We start from the raw sequence: 26,639 nt of genomic DNA, 5'->3' as shown, positions 1-26,639 counted from the left end.
ATTAACACACATTTATGTTTAAAAAAGGAGGGTATATAGCACAGACATTAGATCTGGACTCATAACTTTCACAAGCTACTGTAAAAATCTGTCCGCATACCCCTGTTACAATACTACTCCTGTTTATTTTGTTTAAGAAAAATTTTGAGAGCCTTGTTTAATTAAGCAAGGCAAACATGACAAAAGGTTTATCTCTAGACAACCCTGTGTTGTGGGAGATATTTAAATCTCTGGTGTAAAAGTGTATTTTAACTTTTACTTTTTTTTAAAGCATGCCATCCAAACAAGTGAACAAACATGTATCCAGGCATGCTCATACATAACAGGACAATCTGCACGATATCAAAATATTCACAATGAGCTTACACTGATCAGACCAGCTGCACAGAGCGTACTTGACAGTGACTGCATATCTGGTCTTCCAGAGGCTATCAACACAGCAGGAGATCATGCAGTCTGCAGCCAACCTCAACTCCAGAGTCAGCTTCATCTCTAAGCTCTGAGAGACCTTTGACAAGTCAGCTAACATTCCTGATTCATATCCTTCAATAAAAATCTTTTTATAGTGCTTTTTCTGGCAAAGTAAATACTATTAGAAGCACAGCATCAGTAAAGGAGAATGAGATCAGGCTGTTGGAAATAATTTGTTACGTTTGAAAGCACTTCATTTAGCATTACTTTTCTGAGCAACTAGCACACACAAAAGAAATTCAGAATTCATCATTTAAAACAAACAGTTGCAACCCAGTAAAACTTTCCACTGAGCTGTCAAATCAATACTGAAATTAATTACAGAATGTTTTAGAATATATTCTAAAAGCCCCTCTTAATACCACATAAAACAGTATTTCACCAATTAATTTACCACCTGCAACAGGTAAAGATGCAATCAAATGTAATTATAACCTCCAGTTTCTATTCATTTTCACAGCTCCTCCTGTCCTTACAGTTCAGCCTACATTTTGTCCAGACAAAAAGAAAACATGCACGTGTCTGGAAAGCAGACTAATGCAATTCACTGATTAACAGAATTGTAATATTTGTTAACTTGTAGTGAAGTCTCAGCTCTGAGCTAAATCAATTAACATCTCAAACTTTGCAGGGTCGGGGGGGAATGCAAATGATTCTGAAATAGCCAATACCGGCTCTGAGGTAGTTGTTCAAAATCCTTTCCTACAGCAACAGTTCAAATACCATTGAGGTCAACCGAACTTTCATGTTTTTTGGTTTGTTTTTTAAGTAAGCACTCACTTAAACTTTCCCAGCCAAGAATCTGCAATGAGCGCTCCAAGGATGGGTGTCAAGTAGCACAGAGCAACAAACGTGTGGTAGATGGCTGTAGACACATTGTCATCCCAACGCAGGAAGTATTTGAAATACAGAACGAGCACAGCTGTAGGATGGAAGACAAAACAACAGGTTAGAAAGCAGATTTGGGGCTGGGTAAGCAACAGTAGGCAAGAGGAGAGGTAAGACGTGGGACATTACCTCGCATGCCATAGTAGGAGAACCGCTCGCAGAACTCATTGATGACGATGAAGAAGATACTGATGGGGTAGCCAAAGCAGCTTGGCTGGAGGCAAATGTGACAGTGTGAGTTCAGACAGAGCCATGCAACACACAGGTAAACCAACACTGCTATATGTGACCCACAACTTGAGCAAGCTCAGTATGAATGTTACACGGGGTGTGCAGATACTCAGCGGCTAGGAAACTGCATGGGCTGCTGTGGAACCAGGCTGCTCTGCCGCAGTTGACTGAGGCAATCAATGAATCAATTTTCACTTTCCCCTTGTGGTCTCCAGAGCTCTACAGACTTCTCATCTGCCCTTTGCAAGAGATCTTTAGCAACACTATGTTTGACCTTTAAGTCGTCTGAAGTTTTAGGTCCCTAACAATAGTACCCCTTCACTGGTACCCAAAAATATGCAAAAAGCCAACATTACTGAACAACAACAGAACAACAAACTAACAAAAAAAGTTAGACCCCCAGTAGGTACCAGAATTAAAAGTCCTGGGCTAATGTTAGATACCTCTGGTCAGGATAGGTAAGCATTTTATTAAAACAGGTCCCTCAGGAAAGTTCCCCATCCTAACAAATACTCTATTTAGATGGAGAATCTTCCATTTCTTCAGACTCACTGATAAAACTGACTTCGTACACTCCTAACCTGAAGTTTCCTGACTTTAACTGCTAGATTTACTGTGCCTTCTCCTGCTGTGATAAGCATCCAAATGGTCCTCATAACACAGCTCGTGGCAAGGCTCTTGCCATTGTAATAAAGTAAGGAAACGACTCACCAGTTAAAAGCTTGGCATAATTAGTGAAATAGGAAGTTTAATTTCTTACCACCTATTTTTCTAAATGGATGAAAATATAATATTTCTATCAAAATTATTAGCAATGCAAATTGAATTTATCTTCCATAGTTTACCTTAATGGGTTTAACTTTGCAAGTTGCAAAATCAAATTTTTAAATAAGCCTCAGAAGCTATGCTGGTTCACATCCCCTTCAGTGACTCACCTAGACTGTTAAGATTAGTTATTCTCATAACACTTAAAAAAAAAAAAGCACAAAATATTTAATTGTGTAAAAGAAGCAAACTTACAGACATAAATGGTTTTAGTTAAGTTCTAAGAAAAATCTAGGTAACTATGGCTTTATTTGGATATCAGAGTGCAAACTATTTCAACTGGAAGCTACATAGTCTTACAAGGACTTGAGAGATCAGAAGTCATCATGATATGGTGTCAAAAAGCCAAGTAAAGTAGATCTTTAAATGTCTATTGCTTTTGTGCTTCAGGTTAAATAAAAGTGTGTGTGTCAGCTGTATAAAAATGAAAGGTAACAAAAAAGCCATGCGCACTTTAAGGATTAGGCTGGGAGGGTTTAAAACATTTCAGAGGTAAAATAGTTTTGAAAATTAAAAGAAGTGTGAACAAGAAAAAAATATGGCATTGTTTGCCTTCATGTTGTGAGGGTTCAGGAATTGGATCAATCTGTATTTCGGATGAAATTGAATACAAAGAAAATTTCACAGGTCCAAGGAAAAGAAGCCCTATATGGGAAACCCGGCCTGACCTGAGTAAACCAGAAAGCTCACATCACCATCAAAGACTCTGGACAGAGCCTTAATGAACCACATTTCCACCAGCTCACCTGAGGATTTAGAGGGCTTCTAGGAGGTCTTGCCTATGATTAAAATGACAACATTTGAATCCAGGGTATTCACAAAAACAGGGTCTTTGGCACAGGTCAATCACTGAAGCATATCTACTACAGCAAGCATGCAAGTGCACACAAGCTGAGGGATATCTGGGTTTCTTTGCTGCATGCAATCACGCATTAGCAAGACATCCTACCACAGGACACCAAGGAAAGATGACCTGGAAGAAGTCTAGGTGTATGCAAGCTTGTGTGCTACAGCAAGCTTTTTGTGAATACCACAAGAGAAATGAAAATAAGACAGTGGTAAGAGCATTGCTGACTTAATGTGACTCAGCCAAGAGGAGGATCAAGCAGCCTGAAGAGCGCTAATCATGGTTATTAGCTGCACCAAATATATAGCACGCGTCTCATTTGTGCTTTGATAGATGAGCTCCACTGAAAGAATCTCACTTTGGCCAAGGAGGAGTCCCAGGTGGGATTCATCTAGCTTTAGAGCAATAAAAGTTAGAGGCCTAAATAAGATTTTGTCACCCTTGATTTCTCATGTCCTCCATGAGCAGCAAGAGGCATCTCCAAAGAAAGCCCAACGACATGTATCCCAAAACTAGATAATCACTTGCTGAAGGTGCCTGTTCCTTCAGCTGAAGATACCAGGAGCTCTAGATGACTAGCCCAGACTTGGGCTTGACTTTTGGTGGATTGGAGTTCGTAAAGATAAATGCCACACAGCCCTGTCTGTACACCATCACTATGTCATGAAAATGTTTGTGCAACCACACTGCAAATTAGACAAGGAAAGAGGTCATGTTTGGGAACAGGAGGAAGAAGTGCTCAGAGCTCTCTTTTCCTAGCAGGGAAAGGTCAAAAGAGGGATCTAAGCATTATTCCTGAGGAGGTGGACCATGGTGCACCATGAAGGGTTTGGCTCAGCACCCATTAGAAATAATCAAAAGGTTTTGATTTCAGCAGTTAATGGGCCAGGCCCTGAAACAGTAACCCACACTGCACAGCTGGTTTCTGCCACTGTAAATGGGTGTAACTCAGCCGGGAAGGAGAGGCTGCCCCCATCTGAAGCAGGAGAAAGCCTGCCCCACATCCGTCCACCTGTGCAGCAAAAGGGACAGGGCAGTACTGGCCTAGGGATGGCGGGACCCATCCCCACCAAAATTTAACAAGGCCTCCCTAAAACCTTTTTGTCCTTCTTGGTGATCTCAAACCTCCCTGGTTTTATGCTGCCACAACAAAACAGCATGTTGAGTAACAGGGTGCTAGCTGTTGTAACCAGTGATGTAACAAGCTTCCACAGAGGCTGGGCTTTTGTTTTAAGCCATTAGTGCTTACATGCATTCCAGAGATCTCCTGCATTCACGCAGCAGCACAGTGGCCCTTGGTGGATTTTTACCTGCTGCCCCAAGCTTGCAGAGATTTGTGTGTAACAGCTGGGGCTGAGCACACACAAACAGGGGCATGTAGGAGAAAGCCACAAGGCGTTCTACAAAGTAATGGACATTTTCTATTATTTTTTCAAGATAATACTAATATGAAGAGAATACAGTCGTATCTTGATAATGTATAACCTATACCGTTCTTGTTTTGTACTATATTGTTCTCTTAATCCTCTGTTGCATTATACCTGTGCACGTGCATACATCTACTACAACATTTTCTGCTGAGATCCATATTGGCCACAAAGCACTAGAGCCACCACTAAAGAGGTAACCTGAAAGTAACATTTTTCATCCTCTCTGTAACCTTCCCCCACCCTGAGGATCCCAGGCACAGGTCTGATACAGCCCAGCTGTGCAACCTTGACTTAGGCTGCCAAGGAAACTGCTAAGCTGCGAGAAAGCGATGGGAAAGTCCACAGAATAAAACCTCACAAGATAAGAAAGGCAAAACGGCAAACAGAGATAGTATTGCTGAGCGATCATTACTAGTTCAAAGACTGAAGAGGAATAACACTAACACAGAGAGATTTAAAAAAAATAAAAAATAAAAAAAATCCGGAAGGAGAGTCAGTGGATGATGGCAACTCAGCAACACAAGGACCTGCTCCAGGGATCGTTCTCCTGCTGACTGACACCTGCCTGTCCAGCCAAGGCTCTTCAGGCATCTTATTGGGATGGCTGGTGTACTAATGCTTAGTTGAGATTTAGATGAGCTACCAAACTATCTTTTGTGTGGTCACTACTTTATACTTTTAAGCAGTGTATTTTTTTTTTTTTTGCGCTGTTAAGGATACCTAAAGTGAATGACAATAGCTTTTTAGAATAGGAAAAAAAAACAAACAAATCAACAGCAAAACAAAACTTACCGCTGATCTGCCATTACTCTTGCTTTTTGCTACTGAGGGAGAAAAAAAAAAAGACAAGTTAATGGAAACTAAGTAACATTTCTTTAACACCACTGGAAAAAATTAAAAATAACTCAACTCGAAATGCAAATCATGAAATACAAATGTGATATTGTTCAGTAAACCAAATATATGCTCAGTATGAGTTTTCGGTCTTAAGGGGGCACTTCTTATGGTACAAGAAAATTAGAAAAACTTCACTTGATTTCATTTTGTTTTTCAGGCTATATGTAGACTTGCCAATGCTGCCAAGGAAAAGCAAAAAGGATTATTATGAGACAAAGCATTACATCCTGTTAAGATAGTTCCAAACGCATCACTCAGGGCGGGCGTAGACCACCCTACCGCCTGCAAGAGACACATCCTGTTTCAACTCCATCTTGGGGATGTTGCTTTGGAAACAAGTCAAGAGCAAGGAGTGCGGTCAAGATGCCCTGCAAGGGGTGGATGCCAGGTTCTCAAAAGGGACAAGCTATCCACCGCTCAGATTTAAAAAGGACTGAATACATGGTTCAATTAAGTGATCCATATCAGCATGCATCTACTTAACATGGAGAAAGTCCTGGAAGCACAGGAAGGGTCACAAGTACAGAGAGAGCAGACAGCTGCTTTCAGCTATGAACCCACTGCTGGCTGCTCCGGGCTGTTTCTCTACTGCTGACGCCCATCCAAGCACTATCCTTCAGGGCAAGCTCTGGTCGGGGACAGCCTAGAGTTTGCCTTCTGGCTGAGTTTGCACCCTTTCAGATAAAGGCCTTGTGCCCATATAACGGATGTCAGCATTTCTTATAAAACCACATGAGTAAGTTCATTATCTTTAAGATAAGGCCAATTACAAAATGTGAACTTTGAAATCCCCTGCTTTACAATGAAATGTGCCCATAACAGATTATTACAAGAAAAATAATTTGCTAACATCAGCATTATTTAGTCCATAGTTCACAATAGATAGAAATAGCTGACAACAACACTGTATGGTAGTTCAGCAAGACACTGAATAAAGTCCCTTTTAATAATTTAAAGTGAATTAATCTAATTTATTCCTTTACAGAAGCAGACACTTGTATCTTTACAATAAATAGAGAGAAGTAACATGCTCAAAACTCAAGAACATGATTTCTTAAAAAACAAAACAAAAAAACCCACCAAATAATTTAGAAAAAGCTGGGACTCCAGCTTCAGGCTGCATACTCATAACTGAATTGTTAACGTTATTGGAAATGTTCCTTATCCAACCCATGTCACCAGACATACTGGAGGATATCAAGGTATTAGCGATAGGGACTATTTTCATAACAGCGCCTTGATTATTTCCAGTCTTTGGCATTTCCAGAACACATGCATCACACTACCATTTTTTCATAGCATCAGCCATAAGAACTACTTTTGATACCAGTTTATGCTATTTTTCCATACATCAGAAATTGAAGAGTAGTAAAGCTGCTTTGAAGCTGTGAATTCAGTCACCATAAGGACCCCTAACTTCCATCATTCAAAAAAATCTAACAGTGCAGGTATTACGCATCCAGCTACGCGTGCAGAAGGGAAAAGCACGGTGCAGTCACTGCCGTAGTTACCTCTGCCTGCAGCCCTTCCCCTCTATGCTGCTAGCAGGGCAGTCCCTCTCCCCAGCCCCACACGGGACCCAGTTACGTCCCCTGGCACCTGCCATGGGACCATGCTGGAGCTCCTTCCCAGGGTGGGGGTGGGGGGTGGATTTGGGGCACACACCCATGGCACCGTACCTCTGACCTCAACAGCAGCACCCTGCATGTTCCCGTTTGAGAAGGCTTGAGAAAACTACCTGCTGCCCCAGACCATACTCATCCATCATACGGATGAAATTCTATATTCTGGGCCAGGATCCTGCTGGCCACTACCACTTGGTACCGTACATCAACCAGCACATACAGGGAACGTCACATTGAGCATCTCACTCCTGACTGTCAGCTAAGCCTTGGAAAACTGAAGGACCCAGAGTTGACTGTTTTTTCTTGCTAGAGGGTGAAAGTACCACCTCCACAAGAAACCTTGTGGAGACAATGCTGGAGTCATTTTTTTTTCAAATGGAGAACATTCAGTGTTGACTTCAATGTTTTTAAAGGACAAATATTTATTTCTAGACCATTTTGAGTTCATAACACTATTCTCCCTTTTCAGCAAGGGTTAGGAAATTCCTGATGGTATGAAACCTAACACTTCAACATGGGAACCTAAGCCATCCAATCAGCTCCACTGTTAGGCAGCTTTAGGGTTAGGTGGTGCAAAATGGACTTCCAAAGCACAAAGCACCAAGCACTTTGCATCAATTTCAGGGTGAAAAAAAGCAACACTTTAAATAATGGCTTTTGTTTGTAGCACGTCAGAGTAAGTCCCTCTTCTGGGCAATCCTCAGTACCTTTCATCCCTCCTTCACAACTCCCCCCTCTTCCCCCCAAGAATGAACTGCAAAATCGATTCATTTTCACTGCAAAATACTAAAGAGCTTCACATTCTTCAAAATAAAACCCTAAGCAGTTACGCACTCTGTATTTCCTTAAGAAATGTTAATATTTTTTAACTGTGCAAAACCAGAAGCCACTTAGTCTTCCCTTCTCGGGCAGTTCTCATCAGCACAGCTTATTACAGATCCAGAGCTGCCTGGGGAGACTGCCACTATTACAGCTTGTGGTCACTTCACAAGACAGAGGAGCACCTACCTTGCTCTGCACAATCACCGCAGTAACTTTACCTGTTTAAAATACTTCGTGCCTGTGGCCAGGCTAAATCTGTACACAACTAAACATTCACCTAGGGATGTTCCTGCTCCAGAGTGAGCCTGCTCTCTATTCGTGTGACTTGCAGCACAGCAAAGCCCGTTGCCTCCTCTCCCCGGAGCAGCCTTACGTTGCCTACACAAGGATGCTGCAGCAGTCAGGACAAGTGACTCCAGGAGTCCCTGCTTCAGGTCTCGCTCTTCCAGAAAGCCACCGACATGGCAAGCCTCAAAGTAAATCTATAATGCAGCAAAACTGATGTTACATGAGCAGACACAGCTGCATCAGGTTTTTCTCTCTCCCCAGAGTCACCACCGACATTCCTGCTGGCTGCCCAAGCCAGCCAGGACCCTGCCACCCGCTCTGGGCAGCAGCGCTGCTGAGCTCTGCACGCTCACGGCTATCGCTGCCTGCTCCAGCAGGGTGGGCTTGCTTGTTTCTGTGCCCCTCCTGTTCTTCCCACGCGTGAAATGAGGATAAGGTTTCTCTGTCTCCGCAACTGATGGTGAGAAAAGGTACACCAACGTGCTCTGACACTGCAGGACTGAGGAGCCAGCTAAGCCCAACAGGGAAAGCTAAATGACAGAAAAAATTGTTTGTGCTATTACTAAATGTTCTGATTGAGACAGGAACAAAGTATTGAAGATTAATTAGCTAAATGCGCTCTGCCCTTATCTAAGCCTTTCAGTTGTTTCTATGCATTAAAAACACTGCAGCTAGTTCAACCCTAGGCAAACTCTCTGGTCACGCCAGCTTTAGGAAGCAGGCTTATTTAAGAGCTACGAAGAACACCACCCTCAACCTGTGCTACGATTTTAAACTACGGCTCCTCACAAGCTTAAGGTCAACCTTCCCGTCGTAGGAGTCAGCGCACACACGGGCTGAGGCAACGTCCCTTGGCTTCCACTGGCATTTTGATGCGTGTTAAGAGAGTTCAGCTACAGCATTACCGACTGCCCCTTCCCTCCGGGGCGTGGAGGGCAAGGAAGCAACGGGGACAACAGCCACGACGCCAGGAGGGTGGTGGGCACCAGCAGGGTGGTGAGCACCAGGAGGGTGATGGCCACCAGCAGGGTGGTGAGTGCCAGGAGGCTGGTGGCTGCCAACAGGGTGGTGAGCGCCAGGAGGGTGGTGGCTGCCAGGAGGGTGGTGGGCGCCAGGAGGGTGGTGGGCGCCAGGAGGCTGGTGAGCGCCAGGAGGCTGGTGGCTGCCAGGAGGGTGGTGGGCACCAGGAGGGTGGTGGGCGCCAGGAGGGTGGTGGGCGCCAGGAGGCTGGTGGCTGCCAGGAGGGTGGTGGGCGCCAGGAGGGTGGTGGGCGCCAGGAGGGTGGTGGCCGCCAGGAGGGTGGTGGGCGCCAGGAGGCTGGTGGCCGCCAGGAGGGTGGTGGGCACCAGGAGGGTGGTGGGCACCAGGAGGGTGGTGGGCGCCAGGAGGCTGGTGGCCGCCAGGAGGGTGGTCCCCTGCTCTGCTCTCCCCCAAGGCAACGGGGCACAGGCTCAGCCGCTGCCGAAGGGGAGGACGAGCTGCCCCAAGGACAGGCAGCCCGGGCTGACCCTGAGGGAGCACGCGACGCCCGAAGGGACCCTCAGACCCGCGGCGAGCGTCACGGGCGAGCTGAGGAGCCGGGCTTCGCGGCTGGTCGACGGCCGGCGGGCGCGCAAACCCCAGGCGCCAGGGCGTCGACGGCGGCCAACCCGCCCACCCACCCAACGCCCCTCCGTCCCCACCGCCTCTCCGGGAGGGTCCTGCGGGCGGTTTTGGGACAGGCGGCAGCCCGGGAGCGGTGCGGCCTCGGGAGGGGGGGGACCCTGCCAACCCTCCGCTCCCCCACACCACCCCCGACCCCCCCCCCCTGCCCTGCACGTACCCATGGGGCCGGCACGGTCCTGGGGGCCGGAGGAGGGGAGGGGAAGAGAGAGAGGAGAGAGAGAGGGAGATGGCGAGCGGGCAGCAAGGAAGACGAAGGCCCGGGGCGGGGGGTGGCCCGGCTTTAAGGGTGGCCCGGCGGGGCCACCGCCGCCACCGCCCGCCCAGTACCGCCCCCGGGGGCCGGGACGGGCCGGGCCAGAAACGGGGCGGGGAGGAAGAAATGGAGGGTGAAAGAAATAAAGAGAAGTGAGGGAAGGGAGAAGCCCCGGCGCTGCTTGAGGGAAAAGGGGCCGAAGGTTGGCAGCGATGGGGGTGGAGGAGGGGGGGAAAAAGGGGCCCGTCCTCGGCCCCGGGGTGGGGGGCGCCCAGCCGCCCACAGCGGCCTCGACGGGGCGCGACACGAGGCCTGGGCGGGAGAGCGGGGGGCGCGGGCGCCACACCGGCCGCCCCTGCCGCCGCGGCAGCTCCCCTGCTCAAGTTTTGGGAGGGGGTTGGTCCTATTTACTTTTTTAATTTTATTTGTTTTAGTTGGTTGGTTTGGTTTCCCCCCAGCTGCCGCCACGCTAACCCTGCAAACGGTCCCTCCGACGGCGGCCTCCTTCCCCACCCCGCGTTGCTGCCCCCACGACGGAAAAGGCCCACGCGAGGCGCGCGGGCCGCCCGTTGCGTAGGCGGGCAGCTTGGCGTCTCTTTTCCCCCCTTCCCCAGCGAGGGGGGTTTCTTCTGCCTTCCTGCTGCTGCCAGACGGTGGAGAAAACACGGGTTTGGCTGCCGGCACCGGGTTTGGGCAGCGGGCTGGCCCGAGGCGGCCCGGGGGGAAGTGACGCAGCCCTCGCCCGGTTCGCCCAACGGGGAGATTTCCGGCGTCCTCGCAGCGCTGCCGGGCGGTTGCGGGGATGCCGACGCGCCTCCCGATGCGCCTGGCGCGCCGCCTGGGCCTGGCTCTTGCCCACGGGCGAGGGGTTTGGCGTGAGGAGGGCCGCGGAGGAGCGAGGCCGGCGCGAGGGAAGCCGCGCAACTTGCCGCATGCTGCTGCTCGAATCTGCTTAATAAAAGGCGGGGAAATACAGAGAAATATTAACAGGCCGGGCCAAAAAAGAAAGGCACGAAGGAGGCGTGAAGTCCTCCTTTCAGCCCTGCTGCTGTTGTGTTACGCTGGCCTGCGGTTTATGCAATCCATCCGATGGCCTCTCCTACCGCGCGCACTTAGTAATTATCTGGCTGCTGAACAGGTTGACCTCATACTAGGAACAAAATGAAACAAGCATTGCAGTTTATTGTCCTCCGTAGTATATACAGTCAGCCCTTCAAATATTACAGAAGGCTGCTCCGACCTGTGACGAAGAGCTGCAGCTGAACCGGGATGTCTTCTGACTGTGTTTATACGGGGCTAATCTGCTCAAAGGAGCTCGACCCTTATGTTAATGACCCGTACTCTTGACTCTTAAAATTAATGAACAAATTCTTAAGGTAAAGAATAAGTGCGTGGTTATAGCTATAGTTACAGTGTGCACTCCTGTCAGAGACACAAATCATGCTTTATAGCTCACCTTCAGAGCGTAAATACTTCTGCTGCCCCATCCGATGCAAGCGAAAAATCCATGACTGCTGCCATACATATTCACGCAGCTCAGTGGGCATTGCACTTCTCTGTTACGATTAGTCCCACAAAGCGAGCAGCTGCTACTGCAGAGAATAATGCTGAAGTCACTGATAACTTATTCATGGACAGAAATAATTGAAATTCTACTAGCATTTTTAAGGTGTTGATGCATGAAATGGAAGGTGTTACTTTTTTCTAAGAACATTAGATTTGGCTTCTACTTCTTGCCTGTGAACAATAGTGGTGAACAGTACTTTTGGTTTGTCACCGAGCTCGGAGCACACCTTATATACTCACATACAATTTGTGGAAAAACAAAAACAAACAATAGGTCTTCGATGTTTGTTCCTGAAAAAAGAGACATACGAGTATAAAGTGGAAATGACAGAGATCACCTGTTTTTTCTAGTGATTTCAGTTAAATGGACTACTTGGATCACCATGGCTTGTGCTCATGTTATCTTTCAATATTCAAGGTCTCACTTAAACTAAAAAAGAAGAAAAGCATTACACAAATCTTCTAACAACAAGAAGTACAATACTTTAATTTAGCTCAAAGAGAGAAAGAGATAAAGATCCTCACAATTGTGTCACAGGTGCTTATGAAGTGGATTGGATTCTGTTTTCACTTAGGCTGGTGCAACTAGGTTGACCTCTGCGCAACTATTTTGTGGTGTTACCAGTTAGAGGAGTAGACTTTGGTCTCATAGGATTTTAGTTTTTTAACTAGGCTTATTTAGTAAGAAGTCTAAGAGTACAGTAGTACTATTATAAACAAATTTTCAAGAAACGAAGAACAAGATGCAATTTCACTTCCTTCTACAAAGCTCTGAACTTAGAGAAAGCACATTGCATCGTCAAGATCTGATAAAACAATTCGGGCAAGATAATTCAAATAATTAAGGTTGAACTACACTCGGTGATTAGGAAGTACAGTATGTGTCTTCTGTCAACTGTATAGGTTAAAACTACAAATCATTCTCTTTAAGATCCTATCCTAGCACAAACTGTTTGGCTGTATGGGTGGAAATTTTAATTGATGGGTATCTTCCTCTGTCATTAGTTAAATGCCATAAAATATTGCTCAGTTAAAATGTTTAGAGAAGTTGGTAAGATTGTTTTCACATGTCTCATCAGTAGGAAGAACACTAACATTTTGGAGAAGCTAGTGAGCTGAATTCCATAAAACGTTGATAACAACTATCAAATATTTAAGGATTGGCAACCTGAATTAACGCTGAAGTACATGAAAGAAAATGAAGACAGATTAATATTTCTATTTAGAACACTTACATTTAAAAAATCTTGGTAGATATTTATGACTCAGTGTTTTAAATTGAAAACATAATAAGAAGCATAAAGAAGCTGCAAGTGCACAGCCCATCATGGGATAGCTAATACTGTACTGTAAGACTGAAAATTGATGTAGGTAGTGCATTAATTCCCTTATAAGCAAAGATGAATGGATTTCATTCTCTATCTCTGGTTTCTATGACTTTCATGATAGTAGTAACCAAACTTGTGAATACATCCTCCCAAGAAAGTTTATGCCCACCTTCCAGTTGGGGAGTCTGAGGAATGGAGTGACAGGTGAATTACGTGGTGCATACAAAAGCCTGTCGCAGAGGACATGCCCTTTCTAATGTATCTAAGGCATCCTACTAAAACAACGCGTGTTCAAATAGCAAAGAAAATACAATTTGTGACCCTTCTCATAACACTGCATCTCATTTTGTTTCTTGAAGGTGTGCTTCTCAAACACATGCTTTGCCAGTAGAGCAACTAATTGGTTGGACTGTACTGCAATTGGTTGGATCAGTACTGCAGCAAACACGGGCACGATGGAGTCTCCCAAAATCGGTCTGCAGCAATTTGGTTGTGTTTTACTAAATACAGTATCAACTAGCCACAGCTGTCATAGTTGGTGCACTTCTGTAAGTGATGCTAGGTTCAGCATTTAAGATGCTCCATTAGAGTTAACTTGCATACAGTGATAAACTTTGGCCCCAAAATGTATGGACTTAATACTTCAGAAATTTGGAAAATCAAGCAAGGGACACATGCATGGCAATAGAAATTATCTACCACATCATCTTGCCAGCCCAGCTCAGCAGTATTTGACAAGTATTTCCCCTTGGAAAATGGAAAGCAGCTCATCCTCTATTGCCCAGAAAGGATCTGGCTCCTCTGGCAGGTCTGCCTATATACACAATGAATGTGTGGGTACGAGGTGGAGAGGAAAGCAGGGAAGCGGGAACTAGAGCTGACATTATATAGATAAAGTAACTAAAGTAAACTTAAATATTTACCTGGAGTTGCCCCGGACTGATACTGAAAACCTTTAGCTCCTTAGCACTGCCCAGTGGCAACATGCAAAGTCAACATAACAAATGTTGACTTAATAAGTTAATGGTATATGATCCATTTTAAAGTCACTTCTGCCAAAACCGGTTTTGTTATTTCTGCTGAAAACATAACTTGAGGTTAATAAGCCAGAGTTTATAGAGTTTTATTTCCAGTTTATTTATTCTGTTCCATAACAGTCTTTATTGTCTCCTCTGTACAGCCAGTTATATTCACTTGTATTTTTGTTGATGAGGAAAATACAAAATGGATTGCCAGTAAGTGAAAGAAGGCATCTGTCGAAAGTAGATGCAATCTGCCTTGAACAAGGTGTCCCTACTGAGCTGGCATTTACCCCTTTCCCAGTTCTTTATATCCATCTTTTATGCAGGGACAGCTCCATCTATATCATGATGACACCTTTACTGTTTTTTTCTTCCATAGTGAGGCACAGCTTTTCCCTCTGGGAATCAGATGGAAAGGTGTTTTGCGCACAGCCTGGGTTTGTTAGGGCACTTCAGTTCTGGAAGTGCAGATGTTTACAGAAACTGGTATTAGGTGACAATTGCAAGAAGGCATTGAAAATCTAGATTTTGGACTTGAAGGTGTGACTGTCCCTTCCAGCCTTGAAATGCCTTTGTGATTCTGGCCTTCAGCGTTAACCTTTGTACTGCGCACTGTGATCAACAAATGCAGGGAGCAAACACAGAGTTATGCCTGTATGATACATCAGGCATGAGGCTGGGAGAACAGAAACATGCATAGTAATCCCAGTTTTGCTGTTAAACCTTATGTAATCAATCTCTGAGGCCAGGAGTTTCCTTATGCAAAATCAGGGCACTCCTGACAGCTATGTGGGGTAGACAGATACGAGTGTTAGCCTAAGTATTAAGGCCAGCTGGTGAGGGAAGTAGGGCAGAGCAAAGGAGTTCCTGGTTCAAAGCCTTTACATATTCCTTTCTTCTACAGAGAAACAAGTATATTTGAAGCATATTATCGTATTTAAGAAAAAAGACACAACAAATGAATGAGCACCCTGCAGCCAGCCAGAATTCAAGCCTTTTGTTGTGTGTTGAAAACTTTTTTTATTCTGAATTGCATACCTCTTTCTTTCCTCATTGTTGGTTTGAACTTGCCTAATGCACAGTGTCATCCTCTCCCACCTAATACAATGCAAGTTTGCTGAATGTTGTTTGAAGAATGCTAAAACCACTAAACCAGCTTGTCAATGCTGAGTTTTTTTTTTCTTGTACTTCCACACTGATATTTTTCTTTTGAAACTTTGGATTCATGTTGTGAGACCCGACATTTTCAAGCGAACTTCTAAGTATTTCATTGCATTCTGCCTTCTGAAGTTTCATCTTCAGTATGTTTTTAAACAAACTACTTTTAGCTTTTCTCTTTAGGACAGCACACTCAGCAGTGCAGTAGCTGCTAGAGCTGGCTGAAATTATCTTTTAAACTTATGCAACCAGTCTTACAAAATGAATCATGCTGTTGACTGGAAACACAAGTTCAAGTGTCACCTCTTGACCAACCTGTGTTTTGACTTGAGCACATGTAAAAGATTCGTGTTAAACTGACCCAGTATTTAGGAACTGAAGGGTGATTTGTTTTAGATTTGTGGAGCTATTTAAATTCTTGTTTAGAAGTGACATAAAACATCCTATCCTATCAGATTGGATGTTCACATTTTCCAGGAAAAATGTGCTGTGACATTGAACATGATTTTTAGGACAGGAGGAGACAGTGCTGCTATACAAAACATACATGATTTAAGATGACATCAACAGCTGAAGCAGAAATAACATATTTTGGTAGTGTGACGAGATCATGTCATTTTCTAGAGATGCATTTTCTGGTGTTGAAAATCTGCAATTAGAGATTAAAAACTGATACCATCTAATTGTTGCTGCTCTGCTGAAAGTTTGCAGAGGGGTTCTTTCCTCCTGAAATGGATCTTCACATATTAATTATGCAGGCACTCGTATTTTCACCATAGGATAACAAGCTTGCTTCTTTCCATTACCTATAGCTCTACTGTATCTCCCTCAGATGTATATGAAAACTTTAGCAGTAGTATAACAGAAATTAATAGCTAATTTAATTTCAGTGGATTCATTTATCTGACTGCTCATGTGTTAAGTTGCTATAAAGTTGATTTTTGCATTTCATTTTAGAAATTTTGGTCAGCTTTGTTGCTACGCAAAGATCCAAGAATCCAGGGATCAATTGGATTAATTCCCTCCATTTCCAGTTACTTTTTTTGGAGGGGCTTGGGGAAGGAGGAGCTTAGGGGAGTAGGACAGTGCAGTGGAGGAAAGGGGACTACAAGTGCTTGAAGAGATAAGTTTCATGGTGGGAGTCCTGTACGGAAGGGGAGTGGGGCCTGAGGAGAGAGGCAGGAGCGTGCCCTGCTAACAGTTACCTGGATGGGTGGTTAATGAGCAGAAAAAGAGACAAGTCCTTGGTGCTACTCACAGCCTCAGTGAAATTCATCTGAATTCATTCAAAGGTCCTTCGTCAGCTGTGAACGCCTCCACAAACCCTCCTGGTTGTCTCCCCTCTACAGATCCCTTGGGAAGCTTCTCCAAGCCTCTTCTGACCCATCCACTTCTCCCTTTTGCACTCTCAGGTTCTCACTTGGACCCACACTCCACTCACTCAAGTACCATTGCAAAACCGAGTTCAGTCTACAGCAGCAAGAAATAATAGATGGTGCTGGACTATGTGGCTTTAGCCATAAAGCAACAAGAGCATTACCTGCACGCTGTGGTATCTCTGAGGGCTTCATCTCTTTACTTCTCTTTGGTCTCTTCCAGTAGCCCCTCTAACCTTCTCTAGCTGGTGTCCTTATTTTTTAAATACTTGTCAAATTTTAAAAAAAAATACATTGATATTGGCCTATATAGTTATATTCTTATTTTCTTTGCATTTGATGTTCCCTTGAGCAACTGATTTCCAGTAGGCTTTACAACTCAATTTAATTACTTTGTTCTTTCAGCTTCTAAAATAGGGATGTCTCCTTACTCTCTTGTCTTTGGAAAGCCTAGGATTTGCCATTACTTGGATTTGTTTACTATTTTTGCCAACAGCTTAATCCATTTTCTCCTTAAGAGAGGGAGTAATTTTGAAAAAAACCCACCAGCAATAGTTCTTTGTATATTTTAAAGGCTGCTGAGTAAAATATTTTTAATAAGAAAATAAGATTACGATATAACAGTACATAAGCCACCTAAAATTATGTAATATATTTATATGTGATATTTCATAAAGTTGAACTCCAGTGCATAAATAAGCTAATCCTGCATATCAGCATAATGTGTTGCTAGGTTACTCGCTGCTTCGCTTAGCTTAATTGAGTCTTCCAAGAAATAGGTGGTAAGTCATTTGAGGGGAACTACAGAGATAATTTTAAAATAAGCAGCATATTTCCATTGAAAAATTACATTATACAGAATTACATAAAGCCTATATGATGACAAGTAAAATAGCTTAGTAGGAAATTAGTAAGAACTTTATCAGAAAGGTTAATACGTCCTCTAAGGATGAAGCAAATTGCGTTTATTTTAGTGAAAATGCATTTTCCTTAGCTTTTTTTTTTTTTCTTGAGGACACAATTGTCAGGACCTAGCATGCAGCTCTGCAGCCTCTTCCCCAGCCCTCACCCTAGGTCCAGCTGCCCGGGCTCACTGCTACCACCCAACTTCAACCCCCCGAGACTGGGCTGTGAGAAGGAGCACAGGGGCCTCACTGCCTTGGCCCTGCAGCTGCCGCTCAAGCCCTGCATGGTCCTGGCTGCCCGCGGTCCCAACCAGAGCAGCGCTACAGGAAGGGCTGTTGCCTAGACTTTTGCAATTCCGTGATTTAGGTGACAGGAATACCTAACCGATGAGTGCATTGTGTCCCAAGGGGAAGGAAAAGCAGACGTTTGTTAGTACAAAAGCACTCAACTGGGGCTCAAGTCCAGACTTAATTCCTAGTTACGCCACAGATGTCTTGCGTGCTCCTTGGGTATATTCTCATTGTTGTGCCCCTTTACCCTTCAATACAATGAGGATAACATACCTTCCTGGAACACTGAGAACCAACTTTCACCCACGCTTGTTAAATATTCAGATGTCAGTCAACTGGGGGGGAAGTCATGGCAAAAGCTCACAGGTGTATATCATTTGGACAAATAAGAGGTATGAAAGACAGGAAATTTTCTAGCTACGAATAACTTTATAGTGAGATTCAATTGTTTCTTAACCAAAGCTTGCAGGAAACTTTGAAACATGAGAATCCAGGAGAAAAAACACAGATTCTCAAATATGTCAGATAGGAATATAGGTCTTCTAAGAATATTTTCAGGTCAGGCCAAAAGTAAAGCCTCGGGGTTTAACAAATGCTGCTGAAAATGGTAGGACTGTTTTTCTGCTGTGGATACATTCCTTTTTCAGGATACCCTTTTTTAAATTTTTTTTTAAAAAGTAGGTATTATTCATATATGTTAAGATATACTACATTTGTCGGAAGTAATTCCTGGAGACCTCAAAATCTGAATGAAACAAAATTGACAAGCTACTTAAAAAGAAGGTTGCATATGGACTTTTGGTGCTGTTCTCTCCAAAGAACTAGTGTTAGTCATATAGAGACTTTAATTCTGCCTGATGGTGGAAGACAGCCAGCTGCCTGCAATTTTGGCACTGAAAACTATCCTGCAAAGAGTGAGTGACAGACCCACCTTTTAGCAGTTGCAATGGAAACATCTTTGAGATCTACATCTGAACTTCTTTAGAGAACAGTAATGCAGGGAGATAGGTCCTTTTCTTCCAAAGGGATGTTTCACCATCTGCTTTGTCTTTCCAATCTTTGCTCCCTCCACTCATAAGACTGGGAATCAAATTGCTCATTCAACATGCTGCCTGAAATCCTGTTGTTGAGGGAAGTTTGCAATGGGAAGCAAAATTAAGGGAATAATGTATAATCCAGTTCTTCCAGTCTCCAATTCTTCTGGTATGCCTGGCTGTTAGATACAGAAAAGGTAATGACCACAAACACTTAAGCCTTATGTTTATAACTGTATTTATTTAAAAAAATCAGTAAATATGACACTGGAAAGTAAAAGAGAGATACCTTGGCTATATGGCTAAGTTCTGTCACTAATAATCTGTCACTAATCATTCCCTTACTATCCTTTGGTGGAAGAAGATGGAATAAAAGGTAGCAAAAACAGGCCATAATGTCCAGTTAAAATGAATGTAAACACCAAATATAACCATGGAAGCATATTAGAGATGTCACATTTTGAAAATTCTGACTATTCAGTGCTAAAAAAAATGCATTTAAAGATATAACTGAAGTTCTAAGAGACTTTGAATATTACTTGAACATCTGCAATTAGCTATAGTAAAAATGAACTAGCTTAAAAATAATACGGTGTCTCCCCAAAGGTTATTCTTGCCCAATGTACTTGTTGATTAAACTTAATTTTCACTGCTGTTTAACCATCACTGTTTATGAAGTCTGTCATTATTTTTCCACTGCATTTTTCTTTTATCAAGGAATAAGGTTTTACAGAAAGAACTACTATTAATCAAAGGGTAACATGGGCTAATAGGTTGAAAACAGCAATTGAAAGTTCACAGTGCTAATTCTTGCTCTGCTAATGACCCACTGACACCTTCAGTGAATAATCTAAACCTCCTGCATGTTTTCCATCTATAAAATATAACAGTTGTGAACCTTCATAGATATTAATGAGATTTTCACATGGAAGATTTTCTACTTCTTTACACCTAAAATTCTATATAATATGTTCATACCTTGCATTTAAAATTGTCTAAGTTTTCTTACAATGAGATCATGTAGTTAGCATAAATCATGTGATCTCTCACACATGCTATGTAAAAATCTTCCTCTTAAAGGATTTCAAATTGTGGTAAATATACCACAGACGCAGTATATACAGAAGAATCATTTTTTATAATGGAAACAATCACTCATGATACAAAACCAATGCAGAGCAATGTTTCCCAACGATTTATCTTGAAAAGCAAAGAAAAACTGGGAAAAAGGCATGCAAGCAGAATAAATTGCTCTATTTTTTTGTTTGTTTGGAAACAAACTAATATAATGTGATTAGCCTACCATGTAGTATTTTCTTACACAAACGAACAATTATATCTGGTCATAAGCAAAGCTGTAAGAATTGAGGCTATTACACAGAGAGCTACCAGATATTAAATTATTTTCTTCAGTCTTTAAAACAATTCTAGGTAGTTATTGATAAAAGCTCTAAAAATAACTAGCCTAAAATTCAAATAGCTTAAAATATCTGCGTGCTTTAGTAATAGTAGACTAATAAAATCATTTTCCAAAGAACAAATGTAGCATAAGCTACACAAATCACTTGAACAGAAATGGCTGAGAATCAGTCTGTGTAATCAGAAGTTAACTCAGGCTTATCTTCCCAAAATTACAGAAGCTTCAGATATAACGAGAACTAATATATGGCCCACTTTCTTCTGATTCAGTAACAAAGCTAAATTTATATACTACTGCTAGAAAGCAGTTCTTTTTTACTATAGGTGGTTTTTACAATATTACCTTCCTTTTTACAGGTATAATAATGATCAGAACTGCTTTCTTTGCAAAGTTTTATTGCTTCTCCAGTAATACCTGTATTCTTTTGCTTAAGGTAAAAAATCAAGTTTGTCAAAGCAGGAAATATCTAGCTGTATCCTCTTCTTGAGAAACAGGAATGCTAGCTTCACTATGGTGTATACATAGAACAGGGTTGTACTTTGTGACCTCCTTTCTTATAAAATCAGGTTGCCTATATATTCTTGTCTTCCCCAAGTACAAACTCTGTCTAATACTATTGGTGCCGCCCAATTAGTGGCACACAGTTTAGTTCACTCTCCTTTGAAAAAGATTAATCTTTTTCTTATTTTTGACGATATTTTCTAAAAATGAATCAGAAAACGTGGTCAAAGGACAAGGTATCATCTTCTTACTCCCACATCCATTCACTTACAATTCCTGGAGACAATTACCAATTCCTGTTTGTTTTGGGTCCTACCAATACTCCTTCCTTTTCCTTTTATTATCAGATGACACTTACTCCTAATCAGGCTTTTTGGTTGTGCTGGTTTTGCTAATATTCCCACTGACTTTTCATTTACACTTCACCTGGGAACAGCTGACGCTGGATGTATGTTTGAGACTTGAAATGCTCAATCCGGTAACCCTTGACTGTCTTCTCCGGAGCCTTGCAAAACCTTCAAGAAAAAGAGGTCTAATTGCACTGAGCTGAGACCGTCGACTTTTCATAGGACAAATAGCGCCTGCTAAAAAAAAATAAATCCAGTATCTTCTGACAGCTTATACAGAGACATATGCTGCCGCACCAAAGATCCCAAATGACACCCCACCTTGCCGTGGGGTCATTAATGGAGAGGAAGGCAGATCTCTGGGGCAGGTTCTAGCAAACCCCAGCTGCAGTATGACCTTGATAAGGGAGAACTGAGAACATGCTTAGGAGACCACAAAGTCTGTAGTATGTATGCGCAGATATGTACTGGCTCACCTTAAACATTCCCCACATCACAGGAACAATGGTCAAGAATATGCTGTATCTGACGCTATTTTCTAAGCTTGAATGGTGACATGTTAGGAAAGAGGAGCTGAACACAGTGAAGACTTTGGCTAAATGTTTTATGCAGGGAAGAAAACTATTTTTTGGCCAGTAGACCTGAAGAGAATGGGGAACTGTGAAGGAGGAATAGTCATGACTGGGTATTGCAAATGGACCAGTGAGGAGAAAGACCAGTAAATACGTAGCCTAGCCAAAGAAAGACTTTATCTAAAGGCAGCTATGGAAAAGACAGAAGAGGGAATGAACCAAGCATCAATTAGTATCTCAGAAGATAAACAGCTGAAAACTAATCAGCACAAAAGGAATGCAAGGTTGAAAGGTTAGTCCTGGCAGAAGAGATATAGTCCACTTGAAGTATCGTTTTCCTTCTCACCGTCCCACAGGCATTCTTCACGTCCGTGGTTGTGTAACGCAGATGTACATTATGAAACTATTGCCACATTCTGCTTACAGGCATTTCTGCATTTTGTATCAGGGTGAAGTCGGAGTCATAGGAATTGTTTTTAAAATCATGTGGGATATAGAGGCACTACTTAACCTGCCACAATGTTTACTAGTCTTGCTTTTATGGTAGTAACTGGATTTTTTTTTTTACAGCAGCCTAGCATATTTTTTAAGTAGGACAGACAGATGGAATAGAAATGATAACATGCTGTCATTTTGTTTTTAATGTGGGGGTCACTTCTTGCTAACTAAGAGCTTCTCAAGAATCAACATTTCAATAAGGGAAAAGATAGGCCTGGGGCAATGTCAGGAGGCTGGCTGACACTGAGTAAAACCAAGCTTTTTTTCTATCCTTTTCTATCATTGGTGAATAATATTTTAAATAAAAAATATACACACACACTCAAGCATTTTAATATGCTGATGTTGCAAGGTACATCAGTTACTGCTAAATACAAGAAACGAAAAACAGTTCTGGTGAAAACTGTACATAAAAATTGCAAACATTGCATATAAAAAGGGAAAGGAAAATTCAGTGCCATTTCTGGGCAAGACTTTGTAAGCTTCAATGGCAGAACAGCACATCCTGATATGAAAAGAGGGAGATCTGTTCATATCTTAATTTACATGTGGTGATATAGTTAGCTAAGGAAAACATTTGGTCCAGCAGATGTGTATTAATGTCTTAATTAAAAGGAATTAAAATAATTAGAATACCTATGCGAAGGAGAAAAGTAGATTGAGGAAAGGGGCTGAAAGAGAGGTTTAAGTAAAATGCATTATATCAGATATTTAACTTTTTGATCAATAACTCCAGTGTAATTTAACCATATATGGGTGAATTACAATTTAGTTAAAATAAAATTAAAATTGAAAGATTTTGTGCTCCAGCAGGACCATAGCTAAAGAAGCAACTCTTATACTTAAAGAGCACAACTAAGTAGTTGGAGGAATTTTTAAATATGTTTATTCATTTAAACGCGACGTTTCAGTTTTCAGTAGGGCCCTAGTCAAGTTATCTGCCACCTGAGCAAGGACAGCTGTGAGCCAAGAAGCATGAATATTAGTGAAAGAAGGTACCTGGACTAAACCCGTAGCTGTTCTCGGTACATCATAAAACGACTATATGAAGTTATACCAGCTAAAAAAATGACAAAGCTGGCCACAGCACAAGATACCCGGCGTGTGAAACTGGATTTGGGAATTCCAGGTTTTCAGAATTTAAAGCCTGGGCCTTCTTTTCTTTTAACAAGATTAGACAGAATCCACCTCTCATGCTGTGTGGGAACGAATGGCTCACTTCCTTGTAGAGGCTGATACGTGCCAATCAAAACTGAGATTAAAGCAACTTTCTCAGTGCTGCCTGAAAGCTGAAGACAGGCCAAAGGGCCAAGACTGAAGTTCCAAGTCATTCATGCAAGACACTATTCCCTTAAACACGCATCCCAGCCATTTCTTCAATTACAAGCATTTAGGGTAATCTCTTCAAACACTAAAAATGTTAATGCATGCTTGCTTATTAATTGCTTCACTACTGCTTGCCACGACCCATAATTGGCTAAACCATGAGCTCGGAGCTAATGCGCACAGCCTGCCTTTGTACAACAGGCTACTGTATCTGAAATAGAGGAGTAAAGTAAGTAAATAACATCTCCTTACTGTAAAGGATATCTGACAAAAGATGTCAAGACTATAAGAATTCACCACCATCAAGGTAGTTCAAGGTAGTAGATAAAGGGGATTAAGAATCCGATCTGAATTTCCAATCATAAATTGCCTGGCTTTAGCTTCCGATCACTGTTGTGTCTTCCTTGGCCAGACTAAAAAAGCCTTGTAACATCCAGTTTGCTCTTTCGCAAGAGGTACTTTTGTATTTTTAGTCCTTTCTCAATTTTCTACTTGGCAAATTGAAACACTCTCCCACAGATCTCACAGAATGGTTGAGGCTGGAAGGCACCTCTGGAGATCATCAGGTCTCCCCAGATAATCTGGTTATCAACCCCCCTGCTCAAGACAGGTCACCTTTTCAGTATTTCCAAGGACGGGAACTCCACAACCGCTCTGGGCAACCTGTTCCAGTGCTGTCACCCTCACAGTAAAACAGCTGTTTCTTATGGGCCTTCCCATGTTTCAGTTGCACCCGTTGCCTCTCATCCTGTCACTGGGCACCACTAAGAAGAGTCTGGCTTAGTCTTCTTTATACCTTCTTCAGATATTTACACACATTGATAAGATGCCCCGAAACCTCTTCTGCAGGCTGAACAGGCTCAGCCCTCTCAGCTGCTCCTTGTATGACAGACGCTCCAGTGCCTTAATCATCTTGGTGGTCCTTTGCTGGACTTGTTCCAGTAGCTCCCTATCTCTCTTGCACTGCAGAGCCCAGGACTGGATCCAGCACTACAGATGTGTCTCACCAGTGCTGAGTAGAGGGGAAGGATCACTTCCCTCAACCTGCTGGTGACCCTCCTCCTAACATAGCCCAGGATACCATTGGCCTTCTGGGCCACAAAGGCACATTGCTGGCTCATGGTCAACTTGCTGCCACCAGCACCCCCAGAGCCTTCTCTGCGGAGCTGCTTTCTAGCAGGTCAGCCCCCAGCCTGTACTGTTGCCTGGGGTTATTCCTCACCACATGCAGGGCTCCGCACTTCCTTTTGTTGAACTTCATGAGGCTCCTCTCTGCTCGTTTCTCCAGTCTGTCACAGAATCACAGAATGGTTGAGGTGGAAAGGGACCTCTGGAGATCTAGTCTAACCCCGCTACTCAAGCAGGGTCCTCTACAGCATATTTCCCAGGATCGCGTCCAGGTGGGTTTTGGCTGTCTCCAAGGATGGAGACCCCACAACCTCTCTGGGCAACCTGGTCCAGTGCTCAGTGACCTTCACAGGAAAGAAGTTTTTCCTTATGTTCAGACAGAACTGCCTGTGTTTCAGTTTGTGCCCGCTGCCTCTCGTCCTATTGCTGGGCACCTCTGAGAAGCATTTGGCCCCATCCTGTCGACACCCTCCCTTCAGATACTTACACATATTGGTAAGATCCCCCCTCAAGTCTTCTCTTCTCCAGGCTGAACAGTCCCAGCTTGCTCAGAGAAGCTTCAGTCTCTTAACCATCTTTAAGTAGCCCTTTGCTGGACTCGCTCTAGTTGCTGTCTCTCATCTTCTCTTTCGAGGTCCCTCTGAATGGCAGCACAGCCCTCGGGTGTATCAGCCACTCCTCCCAGTTTTGTATTATCAGCAAACTTGCTGAGGAGGCACTCTGTCCCTTCATTCAGGTCACTGATGAAGTTAAACAATACTGGACCCAGAATGGACCCCTGGGGAACACCCCTAGCTACTGGCCTCCGACTAGACTTTGCACCACTCACTGATCACAGCCCTCTGAAATCTGCTCTTCAGCCAGCTCTCAATCCACCTCATTGTCTGGTCATCTCACACCATAAACGATTTTCTCTATCCCTCAAAACCATTTTTGTGACTCCTGTATAAATTCTGCAGTTCTTTTTAAAACCTTAGCCCCAGAACTGTACAGCATTTTCACAGTGGTTTCACAAGTGCTGTATGGCAGGAGGTAAACTCACCATAATACGTTCCATTTACATCCATTGTTGCATTACTCTCTTTACCTCAAAATTATTTTAGGAGTTTGCTTATGGCAAGCTGTATGTTCAGAACAATCCTTAAACCCTTTTTAATGTTACTGTTTTCCAAGAGACAACTCGTATGTACATTTAGCCTTCACGTCTTGTTCCCAGAGGCGACTTAGTACACTAGTATGGTCATCTACAATGTTTACAGGTCCTACTTCAGAGCAGGTCAAATCTCAGAGACTGATGTTTGTTTTCATATATTTTTAAATAGGCAGTTGTTTTTATTTGCTTCTATACTACCAATGAAATTGTTTCATAGTATCATTATTATACTAGTACCTTGTGAAATTCTAATTCATCTAGAAAGTATCTCCATTTGATTTTCCATTAATGGCGTCTAAAAGCACTTGCCAGACTGTATTTTAACACCTGGATAATGCTCTATTATAATAGTACACTTGGACTATCCTGTAGTACCGTAGGGAGCTGTTACAGAAACATTAGGACTGGTTGGAATGAAGTATGAATGGAAATAATTGTGTGAAAGCACAAGAAAAATCACAGGTTAAAAGAACAGCATATATTGAGAATCACAGATATAATTAACAGCAATCAAACTGGTAAACACTGAGGAGTGCGTTGTTCACATCAAGACCAGAAGGCCTGACCTCTGATAAGGCCACAGCGTGATGACTTGTCAGCACAAGACCTGCACCCTGATAACAGGAGGATGTCAGCCAGGTTACAGAGCACACTGCGTGTGTCATTCTGGTCCCTTTATGCCAACAGGAAGACAAAGACTGCAGTCATAAAGATACCCACATGAGAAAACACAGACAACCTAAGGTTTATGGAGGATGAAGTAAGCAAGATT

At 43.0% G+C, this 26,639-nt stretch overlaps 1 protein-coding gene across 2 annotated transcripts in view; it reads right to left on the bottom strand.

Moving 5' to 3' along the window:
• SLC15A1 (solute carrier family 15 member 1) overlaps positions 1–10,242 on the bottom strand; it is a 28,936-nt gene extending 18,694 nt beyond the window's left edge. Inside the window, exons 1-4 of one of the 2 annotated variants that reach the window (XM_068928554.1) lie at positions 10,147–10,242; positions 5,485–5,513; positions 1,489–1,573; positions 1,252–1,393 (exon numbers count right to left, since the gene is read on the bottom strand). In XM_068928554.1, the coding sequence (XP_068784655.1) occupies positions 1,252–1,393; positions 1,489–1,573; positions 5,485–5,513; positions 10,147–10,150 (260 nt within the window). In that variant the 5' untranslated portion in view covers positions 10,151–10,242. Of the gene's footprint in view, positions 1–1,251; positions 1,394–1,488; positions 1,574–5,484; positions 5,517–10,146 lie in introns of both variants that reach the window. The other variant, XM_068928558.1, reaches the window with a different exon arrangement.
• Positions 10,243–26,639: the final 16,397 nt, after the last annotated feature.

Source organism: Struthio camelus, chromosome 1 (assembly GCF_040807025.1).
Source record: "Struthio camelus isolate bStrCam1 chromosome 1, bStrCam1.hap1, whole genome shotgun sequence".
NCBI lineage: Eukaryota > Metazoa > Chordata > Aves > Struthioniformes > Struthionidae > Struthio > Struthio camelus.
This window is presented reverse-complemented; position numbering and strand designations above follow the sequence as displayed.